We start from the raw sequence: 21015 nt of genomic DNA, 5'->3' as shown, positions 1-21015 counted from the left end.
AGATTTAGAACACTATTTCATGTGCTTATTAATGGTATTGATTTCTTTGGCTGAAAACTGCCTATTCATGTCCCTTGCCCATTTATCAATTGGAGAATGCCTTGATTTTTTGTACAATTGCTCCTCTACCTTTCTTATTTTGATTTTAAAAATCCTTTATGATCTCTTCAAGGAATTCCCTTTAGGGCTGAGACTAATTCATAGTTTTCTTTTAAGCTTTGCTTATACCTCTTTGGACTTTGTTGTCTTCTTCTGAGTTCATGTCTTGTTCGTTCTTGTCACTATAGCAACTTTCTATGATCAGGTCCTTTTTTTATTGTTTGCTCATCTCCCCAACCTATTTGACTTTTAATTTTGTTAAAATTAGGCTCTGCCTTCAGGATGAAGAGGACACTTTCCCAAGATTTAGGCCTTAATTTTTGCTGCTCTTTTTAAGAGCTAGTTCTAAGGGTCTGTAGGTTTTTGGTTATATCAAGTTGTATGATCTAAGGAGAGGTGCAGTGGTGCAGTTACTGCTTTCCTGGCTTGTGCTGTGATCTATGAACAACATAAGCCTTCTTCTCCACCCTGGTACTGTGATCAGGGCCTCTGTATTCATGTGGCCATGAATACTAGTGAGCTAGTACATTTTTTAGCTCTAGGACTGCAACCTAGAATTATGTATGGACCAAGCAACAGAGTCCCCCAGCCAATGCCAGTGAGGGTCTCATACTCTCCTTCTGACCAGTTGTCCATCCAAAACCCTTACTGTCTGTGGGTTGAGAGCATCCAAAACTGCTGCTGCCATTCTGCCTCTAAAGCCTTCTAAGGTTGGCACCCAAACTTGGCCTTCAGTGTGTGATCTATGCTGGGCTCCAGATCTGGCCACCACCCTGCTGAGACAGACCTTTCCTGCTGACCTCCTAAATTGTCCTGGGAAGGAAAATTGTTTCACCTCAACATTTCCTTGGTTCTACTATTCCAGAATTCAATTTAAGGAATTATTTTAAAATCATTTGGAGGGGAATTTGAGAGAGCTCAGGTGAGTCCTTGCTTTTACTCTGCCCTCTTGTTCCTACCTCCCAGATTAGCTTTTGTAAAAAGAATATTTATTTCAAAGGTATAAGAATAAATATGTAAATATCCCCACCCACAAGTTGGGGCATAATTCCCCCCTATGCCACTTCAGTCTCTGAGGAGGGAAGGTGGATTATGTACACAATTTAGCTCAGGTCCAATATAGCAGAGCCCCACTAAGTTCAAAGTTTGAGGCCCAAGGCAGGGCCTGCATCTCCTAGGCATAGTCAGGCACCTAGTTAGTTCCAAGTCCAAATTTGAGGCCCAGTCACCCTGGCTTGTCAGGCCTTCTCTGCTAGGCTGGTAATGACATCAACTCTTAAATCCTGCCTCTAAGGTTAGTCCCTAACTTGAGTCTCTAAGATAAAGAAAACCCCAAACCCACTTCTCAGGGACAAAGATCCTAAAGGGGTGAAGGTAGTCCCTCTCTGGGGGCTACACTTAGTTCATGGTGTTGGTGCTGTGGGTGGCAGACAGACTATCCCTTTGGCCCTTTTCCTGATTCTGTGATGCAATTCCTACCTCACAGGCACATGAGGACCAAGGATAAAACTAGTAGCTTTAATCACATAGCAGGTTCCACCTGAGTAGCATTCAGGAAAGGCTATTTCCGCCATATGCTAAGGGAACACAAAATGTCTTCTCTGAAAAACAGATCCTTGGTGAGATATCTCCCATATGGGTGCCTCCGTCTTAGGTGATTTGGGCACCTATCAAAGCCTTGTTTCCTAACTAAGAGGGAGAGGATGCATATTATAGGAAGAGTTGATAGCTCTCATAGCCTTGTAAAGTGGATCCTTATATGACAAATCTATAAAGGCAGCCCAAGGCAGAAGCGATCATTCCCACTTTATAGATCAGGAAACTGAGAAAGCTCTGAGAGTTTAGGCAGAACTTCAGGAGGTCAAATAACCAATGAAAACCACAATGGAGTTTCGAACCAAATGTTCCCTGAGGGAAAGCCTCCCTTTTGATGAAAAACTCCAAAGAAAGGTGAGTTCTTATTATCCTTTTATTTATTTATTTTTTCATGAACCTGTTGGGCCAACTGGTCAAAGGGAAGTCCTAGTTGAGGAAACACTGAGCACTAATGGCAGGTCATCAATGGCTCTGAAACATGTTAGAGGTGGATGGTACATTTTGGTCCAATCTCTACCTTTTAGGAAGAAGCTGAAGCCAAGGGAGAAGAATAACTTACCCATGACTTAGCACTAGTCAGATTGGAACCTAGGTCTTCTCATTCCAGAGCTGGTGCTCCTTCCATTCTGGATTGTTCTTAAAGAGCCACCTGGAGTCTCTGAAAAGCTGAGTGACTTGTTCAGGGTCCATGTAGCCAGGACTGGTCAGAGGTATCGGCTTTCTTATCTCCTGTCACAATATCTCATTCTGAACCATAAAACTAGAATTTCAGAGTTGGGTGGGACCTTGGAAGGCATCTAGTTCTGGCTGTGCCTGCAGTGGGAATCTCTTCTGCTACATCCCTTGGAAGGAACCATCCAGGCTGTCCTGGACACTTCCAGCGACAGCGATCTAACCCCATATCCCAAGAAAGTCCATTCTACTTTTGGATCACTGATGACTGGACACTCTTCCCTACACAGAACCTAGATCTGCTTCCTTCTTTCTGCCCAGTGCTCCTAGTTTTATCCTTGGTACTCATGTGCCTGTGAGGTAGGAACTGCATCCCAGAATAAGGAAAAGGGCCAAGGAGAACATGGTATCTGAAGACATCTTGCCCTCTCAGTTTTCTGGTCTCTGTGCTAATTAAGCTCAGTTCCTTCAGATTCCCCAATGGTATGCAGACAAGGTTCTCTTTCCATCCTGGTCATCTTTCTCTGAACCTACGATCTTCTGGATTTCCCCCATAGCTTCAGAATAACTCTCTCCCAGACCTAATTAGGCGTGGACCATGGAGGAGTCCACTCAAGTCATCAATGCCAGAAGATTGGGCCCAGGAAGGGAGAAGAGGAAGAGAACCCCAATTTCCTACTTTCTGGCCTTGAACCCTCCTGAGGTCTGGGACTCTGGACAAGAGAGAAAGGCTCTCATTGGTGCCCCTTGGTGATGATGTTGTCCCCCACCCTAGGGAGTGCAATAAGTTAGGATGTAGTAACAATGGCTTAGTCTTCTCCGGGCCCAGGCTCTTGCTTAGTCCCAGGGCTCAGGGCCCCCTGGCAACACTTCCCTTGGACCTCTCAGAAACACTCAGGGAGGCTCCTTTCACTACTACGGACACCAAAAGAGAGAGAACTTCCAGTTAATTCACCAATGCAAAAGCTTTCACCCGTGGACACAGTCTATGGTCACGTACATAGGGAAACTACAAGATGATGAGAGTGACAGTTAGAACTACATACAACCCATTAAAGCCATACTGTACAGTCACAGAGACCTACACATGCACCTTTACCAAACGCCAGCTCCAGCGCCAGCGCTCCCAGCTGGGCTCGCTGTTCTCACGGCTGTACTCACGGTGCCCATCGCCATGCTCCACACGGAGCCCCTCACCGACCCCCTCACCATACTCAAAGTCACCCCGGCGCGTCAGCACCTGCACCTGCACCTATGAGTGCCACAGCGAAGGTAGCCGAGGCCACAGGGGCAAAGGCAGCCGAGGCAATGGGGGCAAAAGCAGCCGAGACAATGGGGGCAAAAGCAGCCGAGGCAATGGGGGCAAAAGCAGCCGAGAGAATGTGAGCAAAAATAGCAGAGGCCATGGGGGCAAAAGCAGCCGAGAGAATGTGGGCAAAAGCTGCCGAGACAATGGGGGCAAAAGCAGCCGAGAGAATGTGGGCAAAAATAGCAGAGGCCATGGGGGCAAAAGCAGCCGAGAGAATGTGGGCAAAAGCTGCCGAGACAATGGGGGCAAAAGCAGCCGAGAGAATGTGGGCAAAAGTAGCCGAGGCAATGGGGGCAAAAGCAGCAGACATTTGTACACATGCAGCTGCTCGACCCGCTCCTCACCCTCTCCTTGTCGGCAAACCAACAAAGACTGGTCCCACGCCAAGGAAAGGTACACGATCTCCCGCTCCTACTCCCACACCCACTCGCTGTGAGAGCTGGCTCTCCTTACACCTGTGCATCCATCCGAGGACTCTGGCTGAAGTTCCCAACCACACTGGGCATCAGCAGTCAAGTCCTGGGATCTGGCAAGATAGGAAGGTGAGAATGTGGTGGTGGTGGGGGGAGCTGGTGGGCACCAAGGAGGGATGCCCTCCTCCTTGTGGGCAAGAAGCATTGAGAGTGGGAACACGGGGAGATCCCGGTTCTAGGCTCAGCTCCACCATGGACTGGCTCCATGATCTTGGGCAAATGTCTTCCTCCTCAGGTCTCAGTCTCCTCTCCTATAAAATGACACAATATTCAGGCTCTCTAAGGCACCTTGTAGCTCGATTCAATCCACCAAGCATTTCCTGAGCGTGTTCTCTGGACAAAGACTTGACATGGATGGTTACAATATTAAAAAAAATCAACGTGCCTTGCCCTCAAGTAGTTGATGGGAGTTGGGCACTGGGGGAAATAGAACATGTATACGGATGAATAGAATTCATAGTAAAATGTAGTGGGGCAAGGAGAAATCCAGACAAAATGTTCTTGGGCACTTTGGGGGAGGTAGAAAATAATTTTCCATAGAGATGATCAGGGAAGGTTTCAGGGAGGAGGTGACATCTGAACTGGACTTTGAGGGGGAAAGAAGGAATTCACTAGAACAAGAGGAGGAAGGACAGTCTAGCCTAGGTAGACAGTCTCACCTGAAAAAAAAAAAGGGGCCACTAAGATTAGGAAAAAGCCAGCATTCCAGTTTATGAAAAAGGGAGAGAATTGTATATGGTAAGGCTGGAAAAGTCCAATGCAGCCAAATTGTGAAGAGCCTTGAGTGCCAGATGGAAGAATTGGCATTTTTAATATGGACAACAGAAGAGCTGGGGCATCTTTGAAAATGTTTAAGCCCTTTGGCGCTTTTGTGAAAGATCAAAGGGGAGAGTGAATAGAGAAAGGACATTAGGAGATGATTCCACTGCTCTAGAGGAGGGGTGACAGGTCTGCACTAGGGGGATGGATTTGGGAGTGAAGAGGAAGAAGAAAGGAGGCATGAATGACAGGTATCTTTCAGACATTGAATCTGCAGGATTTGACAGCTAAAATGTGGGAGCTGAGGGAGAAGAGAGGCTGGGAGGATCGATTTGGCATCAGTATTATTTAGAGATGCCCTTGAATGGGGAGGGACCCCTTACACTTTTAAAGCATCTGCTCTGGATAACCATTGTACGTGGAAAGAACCCTGAGCTACAAGAAGGTAGGACAACTAGGTTTAAGTTCTGGCTTGGCAGCTTAGATCAGGTCACAATCTGTGGAATGGGAGAGTATGCCTGGAACTAGGACCAACCATGCCTGAGCCAAACAATTTATTCCAAAGGGAAGGCAGGGGTCCAGATCGGCAGATTATTCCCAGTCTTGGCATATAGCCTGAGTACAATTGTGAGGTGAGCCTAACTAAGGCCTAGGAGAAAATGGGACAAAAAGCGAGGCTGGCCCTGCAGAAAGTCAAAGGAGATTGGGAAGGAAAGTCCCTGGAGATTGGGGAGGCCTGGAAGGCTTCCTGGACTCCTATTTATAGAATAAAATTGGCTCGTATCATTTGTTTGAGGCTTGTCTCCTAAATGTTTGTCTTATTCTAGGAAGAGAGAAAGAAGAGAGAGGCCAGAAGGGAGAGGGGGAAGAGGGAGGGCAGATTTCTTCAAATGAACTGGGAAGTCTTTCGAATATTCCTTTTCCTCTTCTTCTCCTTCCTCCTTCTATTGCCTTCCCATCAGAGCTAAACCTAGGCTCTAAGTATACCCGAAACACTCTCGAGACGCATATGGGCTAGAATTGATCCCCAGCTGAATTTTCTGGCTGCCTATATTTCCACCCTAAGAGACAGTGGGTCAGTGGAAAAGGGCACTTGACTTAGAGAGGGAGGACACGAGTCAACGTCTCCACTCTGGCCCTCGATCCTCTGTGGGCATCTCTGTTGACTGCTTTGTGAAATGTACGATCCCTTCCAGCTCTCCATCTATGCTTCCGTGATAGGGTGAGAGTCTCCAAGAAGGACCAAGGTTGCAGGACCCTAACATTAGGACACTTTTTTTTTTTAAGTCTAAACATGAAATCTGTAGACCTCACTGGAGATGGAGACAGCCATGATGAACACATGGGGAGGGAGGGTCAGAGAATCTAAAATGCTACCTCCCTCAGACCCTCACCACACACACACAGATATCTGGCAAAAGACCCCAAACAAACCCTGCAACAATTAGACATTTATTTCCTTACAGAATTTTTAAGTCTTTGTAAACAACTGGCCTGGGTTGAGTTACATTTGACTCTTCTGGCAGATAAAGGGTAAGTTGGATTTCTTCCTATTACATCATGCATTTTTTAAGGAAATTAGCCATCCCAGGGGATTCTGAGGAAAGTTTTCATGGCTCTTTCCAAGGGGGTCCTGACCAAAGAAACCATATTTCCTGTGGGGCTCATTGGTGGGAGAAGCTCATTTAAGTCACACTGCTGCCTCTATGCTGAACTTACTCAAGTTGGGTCCAATCTTGCTTGTTTTTTTTTTAATTTAAATTTAATATAATTTTTTAATTCTTTATAAACTCTTGCCTTCCACCTTAGTATTAATACTATATATTGGTTCCAAGGCAGAAGAGTGGTAAAGGCTAAGCAATGGGGGTTAAGTGACTTTCCCAGGGTCACACAGCTAGGAAGTGTCTGATGCCATATTTGAACCTAGGACCTCCCATCTCTCAATTCACTGAGCTACTTAGCAGCTGCCCCTCCAATCTTGTTTTTTAACAGCAACAGAGAAATGTCTTCAACTTTGACCTCTCAGCCCTAATATGTCAGAATCCCCACTGCCCATGTAATAATAATAATAATACTAAAAACAACATCAACAATAATAACAGCTCATGGGGGTAGCTGGGTAGCTCAGTGGATTGAAAGCCAGGTCTAAAGATGGGAGGTTCAGGGTTCAAATCTGACCTCAGACACTTCCAAGCTATGTGACCCTGGGCAAGTCACTTGACCCCCATTGCTTAGTCCTTACCGCTCTTCTGCCTTGGAACCAATACACAGTATTGATTCTAAGGCAGAAGGTAGGGGTTAAAAAAAGTAACAGCTCATACTAACACAGAGCAATACAAATCTGTGAGGTAGGGAAGAAGGGAAATCCCTAAAATAAAAGTCAGGGTGATGTGGATTTGAACACTGTGTCTGCCCTTTAGAAGTTGAGTGACTGAAGAAAGTCATGTCTCCTTTCTCTATGGATCTTAGTTTCTCCATCTGAAAAGCAGGGATCATTTTCCTTGCCTTCCCTGTCTCCCAGGAGTTCTTTTTACTCTATTCCCCCCCCTTTCCCATATGTGGAAGCTGAGTCCCAGAGAAAGGTAAGAGTGGAAGGATTTCAAGAGATGAGGCTGAGAAGAGGGCTTTGGGATCACGGAGGCAATACGAGGTCAGAGATAAGATCTTCAGAAGCATAAAACTCACCTCTAGACCCACTCTTCATTCTAGGTCCCCCAACCATGCCCTGAGAGAGGGGCAATGAAAAGGTTACTCTTATGGGAAGGGATGGGATTGACCAAGAAGGGGCAGAGGGGTGGGTTTGTCAATGGGCAGTCAAAGACTGCTGCAGATAAGTGAGGGTGACTTGGGAAGCAAAGGGAACTGGAGGGCCTTGTTACTTGGGTTCAGCCAACAATTTCACTGGAAGTCCTTTGGTGTCTACACCATCTTAGGGGTGGGGGAGCCACTTAGGCACTCGGGTAGCACATGGAAGGCCTCATGGTTCCTGGTTCCCTTCCTTTGGTCTAGTTCTGTTTATAGCTTTTAGCTCTGACCAAAAATCCATTGGTAGAGCCCAGACTCATTCAAGCCTCTACTCCCCAATGGACAAGCAGCTCCCTGCATTGTAGGGTGGGTGGGTGGTCATTTTCCCATCTTAGGGATGGAGAAGCTCAGCTTGTGTCATTCCTCTCCACAGTATACTCTTGCTCCATCTCCTCAGGGATCTCCTGGATATTTGAAGAGCCTGTGGGACAAATGGTCATCAGATGCTGAAAACTTTTTTGCAGCCTGGAAATGTGGTGACAAAACCAAGTCAGATTCTCTGAAAATGACAACACATGAGCTTAACAACAATGATTTATGCCCTAGGTTGGACAAATGGAAGAAGAGAAATAGAAAAAAGTCCAGCCAACCCAACTAAAGAGCTGTTCTCAAAACAAAGGCCTTGGAAAATTTCAGAAATGCCTCTGTAATTGTGGGGAAGGGAAAGTGAAATAATATTGGTCTTTTGCATCTGTAAAGGAAATAGGATAAGAATAGAAAATCTTATCCCATCATAATCTCTCAAGTGTGCAGAACAAACTTCACAGTTCACAAGGTGTTTCAGTGTTTACAAAGCATTCTGCCATTTACAAAGCACAAAGCTATTTATAAGACACTTTACAGCTTACAAAGTGATATACAATGTGGAAGACATTTCATTATCTGCAACATAATTCAGAGCTCTCAGAATATTTTATATTCATTATTCGGCAATGATTTTTAAAGCATTTATGCATAAAATGCTGCACAGGGCACTAAGAAAGATACAAAGATAATTAAGACATGTTTTATTTTCAGAGACTTTCCTAATCCATTATTTCACCTGATCCTTAGTAAAAATACAGCAGGAGCAAAGATAATTATCCACGTTCTACAGATGAAGAAGCTTAAGTCTAGTGGCCTAGCTATTTGACAGTTTAGTGTCTAATCCCACTTCTGTTACTTACTAGCTGTGTGCAGTGGACAAGCTAGGGGGATCTAGGTGGCCCAGAGGATAGAGCATTAGCTCTGGAATTAGGAAGGTCCTGAGTTAAAATCTAGTCTCAGACATTAAGCAGTATGACACTGGTCAAGTCATTGAATCACTGCCTACCTTTGATATTTGCAAAGTGCTTTGCAAACATTAGTATGCTATATAAATTCTAGTGAGCTATTGACCCTCTCTGGGCCTTAGTCTCTTCATCAGTAAAAAGAAATGGTTGGACTTGATAGTCTCTTTAGTTCCTTCCACCTTTACATCTAGGATATTATGATTCCACTAGTTCAACTTTTTTTTTTTTGGTCACACTCCACTCCTGCAGATAGAAATGGACATGTGGTGCTGGTGCCAGGAATAAAGAGCAGAATCACTGCTCTATACCTTATCCTGGAGCTCTGTGAGAATATGTAGAGTCATTACCAGTACTGTGGCAGCATGTGGGGCATAGGGGACACCAAAGGGTCCAATGCCAGACTTTCCTAGAACTGCTCAGAAGCACCCAAGGTCATGAGCAGCTGAGGAAGTTTGTTTCCTCCCAAGAAGGCCAACTTGAGTCTTTGGTGCTTTACTGGGGGCTTATTATGAGCACAGAGTTGGCATTCTCCATCAATAGACTTTGATTTTTTCAGTTGTAAGAATTAGACTAAGTGGCCTAGAGTATCCCTTTATTTTGTAAAGAGATGCTTATAGTGCAGTGGAAAGAATATGGAGTCAGAAGACCCTGTTTAATTGGGTCCTTAATTTTTCTACAATTTACTTTCATCACCATCACTACCATTGCCATCTTACTCTACCAAAATCAATATCATCACCAAAATCATCACCATTACCATCTTCCTCTCTACCACAATCATGAACACTATCACTGGAATCACCACCATTGCCACCTTTCTATTATGATCACCAACATCATCACCAAAATCCCCACCATTACCATCATCTTTCTACCACAACCAGCAACATGATCTCTAGAATCACCACCATCACCATCAAATTCTTCCTTACCATATTCACCAACTTTAGCACTGGAATTACCAACAATTTCTTCTCTACCACAATCATCATTATCTTTGGCATCACCACCATGATCATCTTTTTATCAATCACTAACATCATCACCAAAATCACCACCATCACCATCATCTTCCTCTCTACCACGATCACCACCATTATCACTAGAATCACCACCATTACCATCTTCCTTGACTCACCACCATCACCATCAAATTCTTCCCTACCATATTTGCCAACTTTAGCACTGGAAATACCATCAATTTCTTCTCTACCACAATCCACTAGCATTACCACTAGAATCATCACCATTACCATCTTCCTTGACTTACCACCATCACCATCAAATTCTTCCCTACCATATTTGCCAACGTTAGCACTGCAAATACCATCAATTTCTTCTCTACCACAATCACTAGCATTTTCACTAGAATCACCACCATTACCATCTTTCTATCACAATCACTGACATCATCATCAAAATCACCACCATCACCATCTTCTTCTCTACCACAATCTCTAACATTACTACTGGAATCACCAACATCTTCCTCTACCAGAGTCACCATCATCATCCTCACTGTCACCTTTACTTTCATCATCACCAAGTACACACCATCATCCACTGGTTGTTATCATGACCACCTCCAGCAGCAGCATTGCTGTCACCCTAATAATCATCATTATAGTTAACATGTGACATTTATATATATGTTTCAAAGATTTGCAGAGAGTTTTACATCTTATTACATTGGTCATCATAGTCATCTCATCAACACCATTTTATTAACATCATCCCAATAATCTTAACAATGAATAATAAATATGATCATCATTATTATTACTAGAGTTACCATTGTTATTGCATTTTAGTGACTCACCCCTACACCTTTGTTTACACCCGTTCCTTTGCTTAGAATACTGTCCCTTCCTCTCTTTGACTGTGGAATTTCTCTTCATCCTATAAAGCCCAACTCAAATGTTACCTCCACAGAAACCTCCCCAATTCTTCAGCTCAAACTGATGTTTGCTTTCTCTGATCCCATCCTAAAGCCCTTTCTTTGTCCTTCCCTTATGCATTCATTGCATAATATATGTAAAAGTTGTCCGTGTAGTATAATTGTCTCTTAGTTTCTTCTTCTCTACAAGGAAAGAGACCATCTTATTGAAATTTTGGGTCTCCCTCAGAGATTCACACATGATTAAATGCTTGTTGAAGGAATGGCTCATTGTTTAGGGGAGGAGGGGACATACTACAAAATGGAGATGATGCAAGACCAAAAAGTCTAAAAATGTCAGTGCATACACACTGGTCACCGTAAATAACTCCCCCTTTTCCTCCTCATTGCAATCATTTTTTGTGGTTTTAGAATTTCTCTCTAGATATCCCATTCTTTCTATGTTAATGTTCCATATAGAATTGTAGTCCACAAATCCTCCCTATCATCTGCTTTGAATTTTTGATACCATGCTCTCCGAAAATCTTAGTTACATGTCAAACCAACAGGGGCTCTCTTTTCCTCCACTGGGTAGGCAGGTGACAGTGGATAGAGCACTGGGCCTCCAGTGAAGAATCTATATCTTCTTTAGTTCAAATCTAGCCTCTGACATGTAATATACTGTGTGACCTTGAGCAAGTCACTTAAGTTTGTTTGCCTTAGTTTCCTTATTTGTAAAATGAGCTGGAAAAGGAAATGATTTGAGCAAGTTGCTTAACCCTGTTTGCCTCAGTTTCCTTATCTGTAAAATGAGCTAGAGAAGGAAATGATTTGAGCAAGTCAATTAACACTGCCTCAATGTAAGAGTTAAATTAATATCCAATGCTTCAAGAATGATATTTTAAAAATTTATTATCTGACAAAATAGAATCATGTGACTAAATTTTCTACCTGCTCAAAATGCCCACTCCACCAAAGCTGCTGACAAGAGGGAAAAGAGAGCTAGACACAGAGCTCCACCCAATCTATATCCAGTCTACATCAGCCTATAACAAGAATTGAGTGGGGTTCTGGGAATTGTAGTTTTTGCTGGGGATTGTAGTTTTGAAAGTAACAGATTCTAATTTCACATCAGTTTCCTTACCTGTGAAATGAACTAGAGAAGGAAATGGTTTGAGCAAGTCACTTCCCCCTGTTTGCCTCAGTTTCCTTATCTGTAAAATGAACTAGAGAAGGAAATGGTTTGAGCAAGTCATTTCCCCCTGCTTGCCTCAGTTTCCTTATCTGTAAAATGAACTGGAGAAGGAAATGGTTTGAGCAAGTCACTTCCCCCTGTTTGCCTCAGTTTCCTTATCTGTAAAATGAACTGGAGAAGGAAATGGTTTGAGCAAGTCACTTCCCCCTGTTTGCCTCAGTTTCCTTATCTGTAAAATGAACCGGAGAAGGAAATGGTTTGAGCAAGTCACTTCCCCCTGCTTGCCTCAGTTTCCTTATCTGTAAAATGAACTGGAGAAGGAAATGGTTTGAGCAAGTCACTTCCCCCTGTTTGCCTCAGTTTCCTTATCTGTAAAATGAACTGGAGAAGGAAATGGTTTGAGCAAGTCACTTCCCCCTGTTTGCCTCAGTTTCCTTATCTGTAAAATGAACTGGAGAAGGAAATGGTTTGAGCAAGTCACTTTACCCTGTTTGCCTCAGTTTCCTTATCTGTAAAATGAACCGGAGAAGGAAATGGTTTGAGCAAGTCACTTCCCCCTGTTTGCCTCAGTTTCCTTATCTGTAAAATGAACTGGAGAAGGAAATGGTTTGAGCAAGTCACTTCCCCCTGTTTGCCTCAGTTTCCTTATCTGTAAAATGAACTGGAGAAGGAAATGGTTTGAGCAAGTCACTTCCCCCTGCTTGCCTCAGTTTCCTTATCTGTAAAATGAACTGGAGAAGGAAATGGTTTGAGCAAGTCACTTCCCCCTGCTTGCCTCAGTTTCCTTATCTGTAAAATGAACTGGAGAAGGAAATGGTTTGAGCAAGTCACTTCCCCCTGTCTGCCTCAGTTTCCTTATCTGTAAAATGAACTGGAGAAGGAAATGGTTTGAGCAAGTCACTTCCCCCTGTCTGCCTCAGTTTCCTTATCTGTAAAATGAACTGGAGAAGGAAATGGTTTGAGCAAATCACTTCCCCCTGCTTGCCTCAGTTTCCTTATCTGTAAAATGAACTGGAGAAGGAAATGGCAAACCATTCTAGTATTTCTTCTAAGAAAGTCCCAAATGGGGTCACCAAGAGTTGGGCATGCCCGAAAAACAACTGAATTAAAGGAAGCAGTGGTCTCTTCTCCCCCAGGGTCCTGCTTTTCTTTCTATGTCTCTGGTGCACTTATAGAGTATCCTATAGAATGTAACATAGGATGTATGTGCCTGTGGCGTTTATGTGTGTTCATGTCTTCTCCTCCTAGAATGTGAACTCCATGAGGGCAGAGTTGGTAGCCAAAAGCCATCTCTTTCATAGCTCCCAGCCCAGGGCGCTGCGCACAAAAGGGGCTTGACAGTATTTCTTGAACTCAGTTGAATGGAAGGGAATCAGGCAAATCAAATGCAGCAGCCTGAAGGGCCCCCTCTCCTCTGGGTGGCCTGCCAGGCGGGCGACAAGATGCCTTTCTTCTGGGGAGCGTATTTTTCCCCAAATGGAAAATGACTCGATTCAGATTGGGCCGTGCCTCTGGGCTTCTCCTCGCTCTGGTTGGGGGTGTTTATGGTCGGAGCAGATGCCAAAGAAATCCTTCAAAGGAGCGAGAGCTTGGGCCTGTGGCCCAGCTCTGTGCAGAAGCTTCGGCAGAAAGACCACGCTGGAATATCAAACTTGGAAATTTTTTTTTTCTCATTTGACAAACATCCTATTTGTTTAAAAAGCCATTTTGGAAAAGCACATTTTTGGGCTAAAGGTCTGTGAGACAGCTTTGTTTGCCTCTTTCTTCTCTACTTATTATAGAAGCTATGCCAACAGCCACTCATGATGAGGTCTGTGGAGAACCAGGCTGTGGGCTACAAGAGACAGAAGCCCCCAGATCTTTCCAGCACCCTTGTTTGTGCGTATGCGAGCCTGTGCATGGGGGTGCATGTTGGGGTGCCTGTACCCTGTGTTTTTATGTAATTGTGCATCTGTTTCTTTTTTTTTTAACCTTTAAATTCTGTCTTAGTATCAAAATGGTGTAATGGTTCCAAGGCAGAAAGAAGAGCAGTAAGGGCTAGTTTAAGTGACTTGCCCAGGGTCACACAGCTAGGAAGTGTCTGAGGCCAAGACCTCCCATCTCCAGGTCTAACTCTCTAACTATTGAGTCACCCAGCTGTAACCTTATTTATGTCTCTGTAAGTAGATGCAGCATGGATGAGGGGAAAGAGGGCTGAGCTTGGCGTGGTGAACTTGGCATCACCAGACTTTAGTTCAAATCCAGACTCTGTCACTGAATTCTAGAAGTCTCTGAAATTCTCTAGACTTCACCTTCTTCATTTGTAAAACAAAGTTTTTGGAACTAGAAGACCTCTAAGGTTCCTTTCAGCTCTAGACCTCACGTCCTTTGTGTTTGTGTAGCTTTGTATGTGAATGCACATATTGGTGTAATTGTACATCTTTTTAGATAGGTATTTTTTTCATTTGTAGTATTTTGGTATCTTTATGTAGTTAGTATATTTATATAAGAATATCAGGGTATTTTATTTTTGTAGTATGTTTGTATATCTTTGTTGTTATTGTTCAGAAATTTTCAGTCATGTTTTATTTTTTATAATCCCCATTTAGGGTTTTCTTGGCAAAAATACTGGAAGAGTTTGCTATTTCCTTCTCTGATTCATTTCAGAGATGAGAACCTGAGGCAAATAGGGTTAAATGGTTTTCCCGGGGTCACACAACTAGTTAGTGTCTAAGGCTAGATTTGAACTCAGGAAGATGAGTCTTCCTGACTCCAGGAACATCTTTCTATCCACTCTGCCACCTAACTGCCCGTGTATATCTTTAGGTTATATGTTAAATGTTACACATATACTCATATGGATGCGCTTATATCCTAGGGTGGGCTGAGTGTTTACGTGCCTATCTGCCTTTTTCAGGGGAGGGAAGAGTGTTATCCTGTCTCGGTGTTTTTCTAAGCATCTCTAGAAATCCCTCCAAGATATGAATACTAGAACTGGAGTTGCTTAAGGGCAGGGGCATTGTATCCTTGTCTGTATTTCTTTGACATCCTTGCCAAATCCAGAGCCTTGTTTACAGTAAGTGATCCATAAATGCTGGTTGACATTGAAATTGTCCCCCAGAATGATTAAACCAGATTTATTAATCAGTCCCAGACATCATTCAAGTAGGTTAGGAAGAAACTAATCCATTGTTCCATCAATGAACTAAGGGTCTAAACTCAGTCCTCACCAAGTTGGTACTCTGAGATTTCTAAAAGGAAGAAGGAGAGTCAGACTCTGAACTGTCCTACACACAATTGTCAAACAAGTTTATTTCTCTAAAAATTCTCTCAGGTGGGGCAGCTGGATGGTGCCATGGATAGATAGAGACCTATATTTAGAGCTGGAATGATCTAAGTTTGAATCCTACCTCAGGCACTTACTGTATGCTATGTGTCTCTAGGCAAATCGCTTAATCTTTGCCTGCCTCAGTTTCCTCATCTGTAAAATTGGGATAGTAATAACACCTACTTCCTAGGGTTGTGAGGCTAAAGTGAAATAATATTTGTAAAAAAGCTTTGCAAACCTTAAAGTATCATAGAAATATTAGTTATTATTATTATAATTTGTCCCTGAAGGCAGAGGAAAATTATGTTTTGGCTCAAGCCTAGACTAGAACTTTTTATAAATTATCTAAATAAACTAGCATTGGGGGCAGAACAAAGATGGTGAAATAAAGATAGAGACTCACTAGAACACTCCATAGTTCCCCTACAAACAACTTTAAGTAATGTCACAATGAATTCTGAGGTGATTGAACAAAAAAAAAGGACAGAGTGAAACAATATTGAATCCTAAGACAACTTAGAAGTTTGACAGGAAAGGCTTGTCTCACCTGGGTGAGAGTGAAACACAACTGAGCACAGCTTGCTGATTTGGTGGCACTCTCATCCATAGGTAGTAAGGGGGTTGGATAACTGGTCAGAAGGAGAATACAGGAGACCCTTTGTTGGAAATGGGTGCAAGACTCTGTGGTACTGCTCATACACAGTACAAGGATGAGGAGGAGCACTATAAAGAGGGGACCTGATCATAATTTCAGGGCAGACAAGAATGCTAGTAGTTGCTTACAGACCACAGCACAAACATGGAGAGCAGTGAACATGTCTCCTCATATTGTTTCACTTGGAAGAACCAAAAACTTTCAAGCCCCTAGAACTAACTCTGGAAACAGAAGCAAGAAAGGCTAAGATCTTGGGACAGTGAACTCTCCACCCAGGGAGTAAAGTCCAACTTTAACATAATGTTAAAAGGCAAGAAATAGGCTGGAGAAATTAGCAAACAGCAAAAGAAGCTGACCATAGAATGTTACTATAGTGACAGGGAAATTCAAGACACAAACTTAGAAAAAGACAATGAAATCAAAATAGTACATGTAAAACTTCAAAGGAATATGTAAATTGGTCAAAGGTACAAAACAAACTCCCAGAAGAGTCCAAAAAGGATATAAAAAATCAAATAAGAAAATCATAGGAAAATTGGGGAAAGAAATGAGTGTGATATAATTATTAGTCAATAGCTTGGTAAAAGAGGCATAAAAAATATACTGAAGAAAATAACATCTTAAAAAACAAAATTAGCCAAATGGAAAAAGAGATACAAAAATTCATTGAAGAAAACAACTTTTTAAAAAAGGATAATCAGGCAAGTGGAAGCTAATGTTTCCATGAGACATCAAGAAGATGTTATTTATAACTCTTAAGAACTTTATCATTATTAGGACAGGGCACGAGTGTGAGTTGACTATGATGGGATGACTTAAAAAGCTAAAATTGAGGGATAAGAAAGAATGTACTAGGAGAAAGGGAAAGGGAAGGGCAGAATGGAATAAATTATCTCACATAAAAGATGTGGGAAAGGAAGAGCTTTTATAGAGTATAGGTAGATGAGTAGGACTATTAGATAACACTTGAATCTTATTGTCATTGGAATTGGCTCAAAGAGGGAAAAACATATAGTCAGTTTGGTATAGAAATATGTCTTGACATATAAAGATGTAGAAGAGGGAAAGATCAGAAGGGGGTAGTGTTAGAAGAAAGGGCAGATTGGGAAAGGACATGTTCAGAAACAAAACAGACTTTTGAGGAGGGTAAAAATGAAAGGAGACAGAAAGAGAAGGCTAAATAGGGAAAATAAGATGAAGAGAAATACTCAATAGTCATAATTGTGAATGTTAATGGGATAAATTCATAACTAGAAACTAAATAATTTATTCTTAAGGAATAAGTGTGTCAAAGAACAAATCACAGAAACAATAAATAATTTTTTATTAAATTGAATGACTATAATGAGATAACATACCAAAATTTATGAGATACAATCAAAGTGGTACTTAGGAGAAAATTTGTATCTTTTAACATTTAGATCAATAAAATAAAGAGCAGATCAATGAATTGGGCATGTAACTAAGAAAAAAAGCTAGAAAAAGAACACATTAAAAGACCCCAATTAAACACCAAATTGAAAATCCTGAAAAATTAAAGGAAAGATTAATTAGATGTTTGCCCACTCTGCCAATCTGCTTTGGAAGAAGATATATATCCCCCAGCCCTCAGCTTCAGGTTTTAGTCCTGTAATCCAAGATTGAAAATCAGAAACATATTTGGTGTGATCATTTAGCCTCCCTCCTCCTCCACCCAAGAAATTCAGTTGTTTCCTATTCCATAGGATAAGACCGACCAACTCTTTTGCCTGCTGGTAATGGTCTTCAATAATCCTTCTCCATCTGATTTTTCTAGCCTAATTTCCTACTGTCCTTTATTCTTTCCACATTCTAGCCAGACTGGATGATTAGGTGGCCCTCAACCCCATTTCCCCCTTTTTCTATTCATATAGGCTCTTTCCATGTCTGAAATCCATTCTCTTCTGGTCTCCACTGGTTGAAATGCTTTTCTTCTTTCAAGATCTAGCCTAGGTTTTTGTCTCCATGAGATTATCTCTGATTTCCATCACCATATGAAAGTGATCTTTCCCTCATCAGGTTTTCCTGTATCTCTCTTTTGTCCCCATCTCTTCCTACCTTGTACGATTCTTTTCTTTGTTCACAGTGAATCTCACCTTCATACACACCCAATGTGTACATACATTGTGAGTGAGAGGTGCTGACATACCCTGTAGGTGAGCATTTTCACTGGTCCTTTCCCTTTTTTCTCAGAAGATGCTCAGATATCCTTTTCCTATTAGACTCCTTGAGGGTAGACACTTTGGTTCCCATCCCTCTCTCCATCTCTGTATTACCAGACTGAGCATGCCCTGAACAGAGGAATAGGAACCAGACCATTGATTTCATTTGTATAAAGAATTCCTAATTGATTAAGACCAATGCAGATTGACATCTTCTTTGCCATTAGAATTGTGCAGTATAAAGAAATAAGGTGACTTTCTCAGGATCACACAGCTAGCATGAGTCTAAGGGAGACCTTGAGCCCAGGAATTCCTGGCTGTGAAGCTGTCTCTCATTACCCTGCACATAATAGGTGCTTGATGTTTGTCAAATTGAAATGAATTGAATGTAGAGATTCAGGCCCCCTACAGAAGACTAGACAGTGTGGGAGAACTAGAGCAGCAATGAGCCAGCAGCTGGAACAAGTCAATACAACCCACAGTTGCATTCTGTAGGGAATCCAAGAATCTTAGAATCCCAGACTCTGAACTAATAGGCTCTCAGAGGGCACTTGGTCTAACTTCTCTCCCAGGGAAGGAATCTACTCTATGAATTTCACTTGGATACCACCATTGATGGAGACTAGGTAGGTGGTGTAGTGGATAGACTACTGGACCTGGAATCAGGAAGACCTGAGTTCAAATCCAGCTTCAGACATTTACTGGCTATATAATCCTAGGCCAAATCACTTAACCTCTGCTTGCCTCAGTTTCCCTAAACTATATAATGAGGTTAATGAAAGCACCTACCTCCCAGGGTGGTTGTGAGGCTTTAATCAGATAATATTTGTAAAGCACTTAGCACAGTGCCTGGCACTTAATAAAACCTTGTTTTCTTCCTTCCTTAGAAGGTACGTTGGTTATGAAGTTCTTCCTTGAGTTTTGGCAGATGATTCCAAACCCACATACAATAGAGTGGGGCAATACTGACTCTTGTTAAAAGTTTATTGAGCCTGACCCACTTACCTGAAGCTCCCTGGGGCAAAGGGTCTCTATCTAACCTGGGCTTAACTCCCAGTGAAAGAGATTTCTCCCTCCTTAACAGTCTCCTTTCTTTTCCTCTTTATCTTTCTCTCACTCTCTTGCAGGAAGTCTTCTGGGCACATGCTTCCCTCTCTTTCTCTTCAATCTCCTTTTCTCCCACCCTCATAGTCCTCCTGTCCATTAGATTGAAAATTCCTTGAAAATAAAAAGAGATATATCCATGTAATTCCCAGTGTGCAAGCCTTCGAATGAATGAATGGAAAGTGAGTCTTGGGATCTCATGGGCTAGGAATATTATAAATACTCCTAAGAAGCTGCCTTTAAAAAGAGAACCCAGCCAGGCTAGTCTGTGTGTGTGTGTGTGTGTGTGTGTGTGTGTGTGTGTGTGTGTGTTGGGAGGGTAACTGCGGGGTCCCCACCCCCATGCTGGCTAATGATGCTTAATGATACTTGGGCACTTAGATGGGATCCAGCCTCTGTAGGGAGTGTGTGTGTGTGGGGTGTGGGTGATATTTTTCTTTCGTCTTCTTCATCTCCAAAAGAATAGACAACTTATCTCAGTTGAAGGCTAGTAGCATAGATGAAAACCAGTGTTTTGTGACTCAGGTATGGCTTAACACTTAGGATGGCCCAAAGTGGGTGACTTTCCACAGACAGGATCCTGGGGAGGCTGCCTCCCCCACCAGATCTCTTCCATTTTTACCTGGAGTTTGGGTGCCCCAGTTGGAAGGCTATCAGTCTTGGAATTGTAAGTTCTGGGTGCAAATCTTGACTGCCACTTATCAACTATGTGATCTTGAATGAATCATTTTTAACCTCTCTAAGCCTCAGTTTTCCTATGGATAAAATAGGAAATGTATCATCTCCCTCCCAAGGTTGTTGAGGGCAAAGAGCTGTCTAAATGTGGATTCTTCTTACCTAGAATGTCTCTGTTACTCCTTCCTTCCTTCCTTCCTTCCTTCCTTCCTTCCTTCCTTCCTTCCTTCCTTCCTTCCTTCCTTCCTTCCTTCCTTCCTTCCTTCCTTCCTTCCTTCCTTCCTTCCTTCCTTCCTTCCTTCCTTCCTTCCTTCCTTTCCATTCTCTACTTTTACTTCTTTTTTTTAGCTCAGCAAGAGCTACTGCTGTCCCCCCCCAGTTCTCTTCCCTAATGGAGGATGGACTTCCTGAAGGCACCCCTGCCCTCTTCTGAATACCCAATGTGCCTTTCTGAACATTGGAGCTTTGGGACCAAGAATGATAGATTTTAAGTTGGAAAGCATCTCATTTTACAGATGAAGAAACAGAGGCTGATGGGAAGGTGCCCCAAATCAAAGGCAGCTAGGGAGGATAGACAATTTTTGATGCTGGTCTTAGAGTCAAAAAGACTTGATTTCAAATCTTCCTGCGAAATCTGACCAGCTGCATGATCCTGAAAAAGTCACAACTTCTCTGAACCTTAGTTTTTCTCATCTGTAAAATGAGCATAATCACATCACCTGCCTTTCAAGGTTGTTGTAAGGACTAAATGAGATAATTATATATGAAGCATGCTGAAGTCCCTATATAAATGTAAACTGGTAGTAAGTGACAAATGCTGTATTTGAATCTAGATACTTTGACCCCAAATCAAGGGCTCTTTCCACTACTGCCATACTGTATCTAAGAAGATGCCTTCTCTAACTCTCAAAGGTGGTGGCATTCATTCATTCATTCATTCATTCATTCATTCATTCATTCATTCATTCATCAGTTAGTCAATTTATGCTTATATTAAACATTTAATAAGCATCTTGGCACCGAGATGAATGAGTCTGTC

General features: G+C 42.4%; 1 protein-coding gene across 3 annotated transcripts; it reads left to right on the top strand.

Annotated features, from left to right (window-relative positions):
• Window positions 1–353: 353 nt before the first annotated feature.
• On the top strand, window positions 354–8352 carry LOC130455024 (dermokine-like). 3 transcript variants are annotated; one of them, XM_056802291.1, is made up of 4 exons: window positions 354–1021; window positions 2220–4218; window positions 6375–6441; window positions 8111–8352. In XM_056802291.1, exon 2 carries the CDS (start codon window positions 3384–3386, stop codon window positions 4110–4112), a length of 729 nt encoding a protein of 242 aa, XP_056658269.1. In that variant the 5' UTR covers window positions 354–1021; window positions 2220–3383; the 3' UTR covers window positions 4113–4218; window positions 6375–6441; window positions 8111–8352. The 3 variants fall into 3 exon arrangements, with proteins under 3 accessions (XP_056658269.1, XP_056658268.1, XP_056658270.1); XM_056802290.1 differs by having other exon boundaries at window positions 8087–8352; XM_056802292.1 differs by lacking the exon at window positions 6375–6441.
• Window positions 8353–21015: the final 12663 nt, after the last annotated feature.

The sequence above is a fragment of the Monodelphis domestica genome, chromosome 6 (assembly GCF_027887165.1).
Source record: "Monodelphis domestica isolate mMonDom1 chromosome 6, mMonDom1.pri, whole genome shotgun sequence".
NCBI lineage: Eukaryota > Metazoa > Chordata > Mammalia > Didelphimorphia > Didelphidae > Monodelphis > Monodelphis domestica.
This window is presented reverse-complemented; position numbering and strand designations above follow the sequence as displayed.

What these genes read in the sequence shown, in the direction of transcription:
- LOC130455024 (XM_056802292.1), top strand. Translation starts at nt 3,384, where the DNA reads ATGATGAGAGTGACAGTTAGAACTACATACAACCCATTAAAGCCATAC.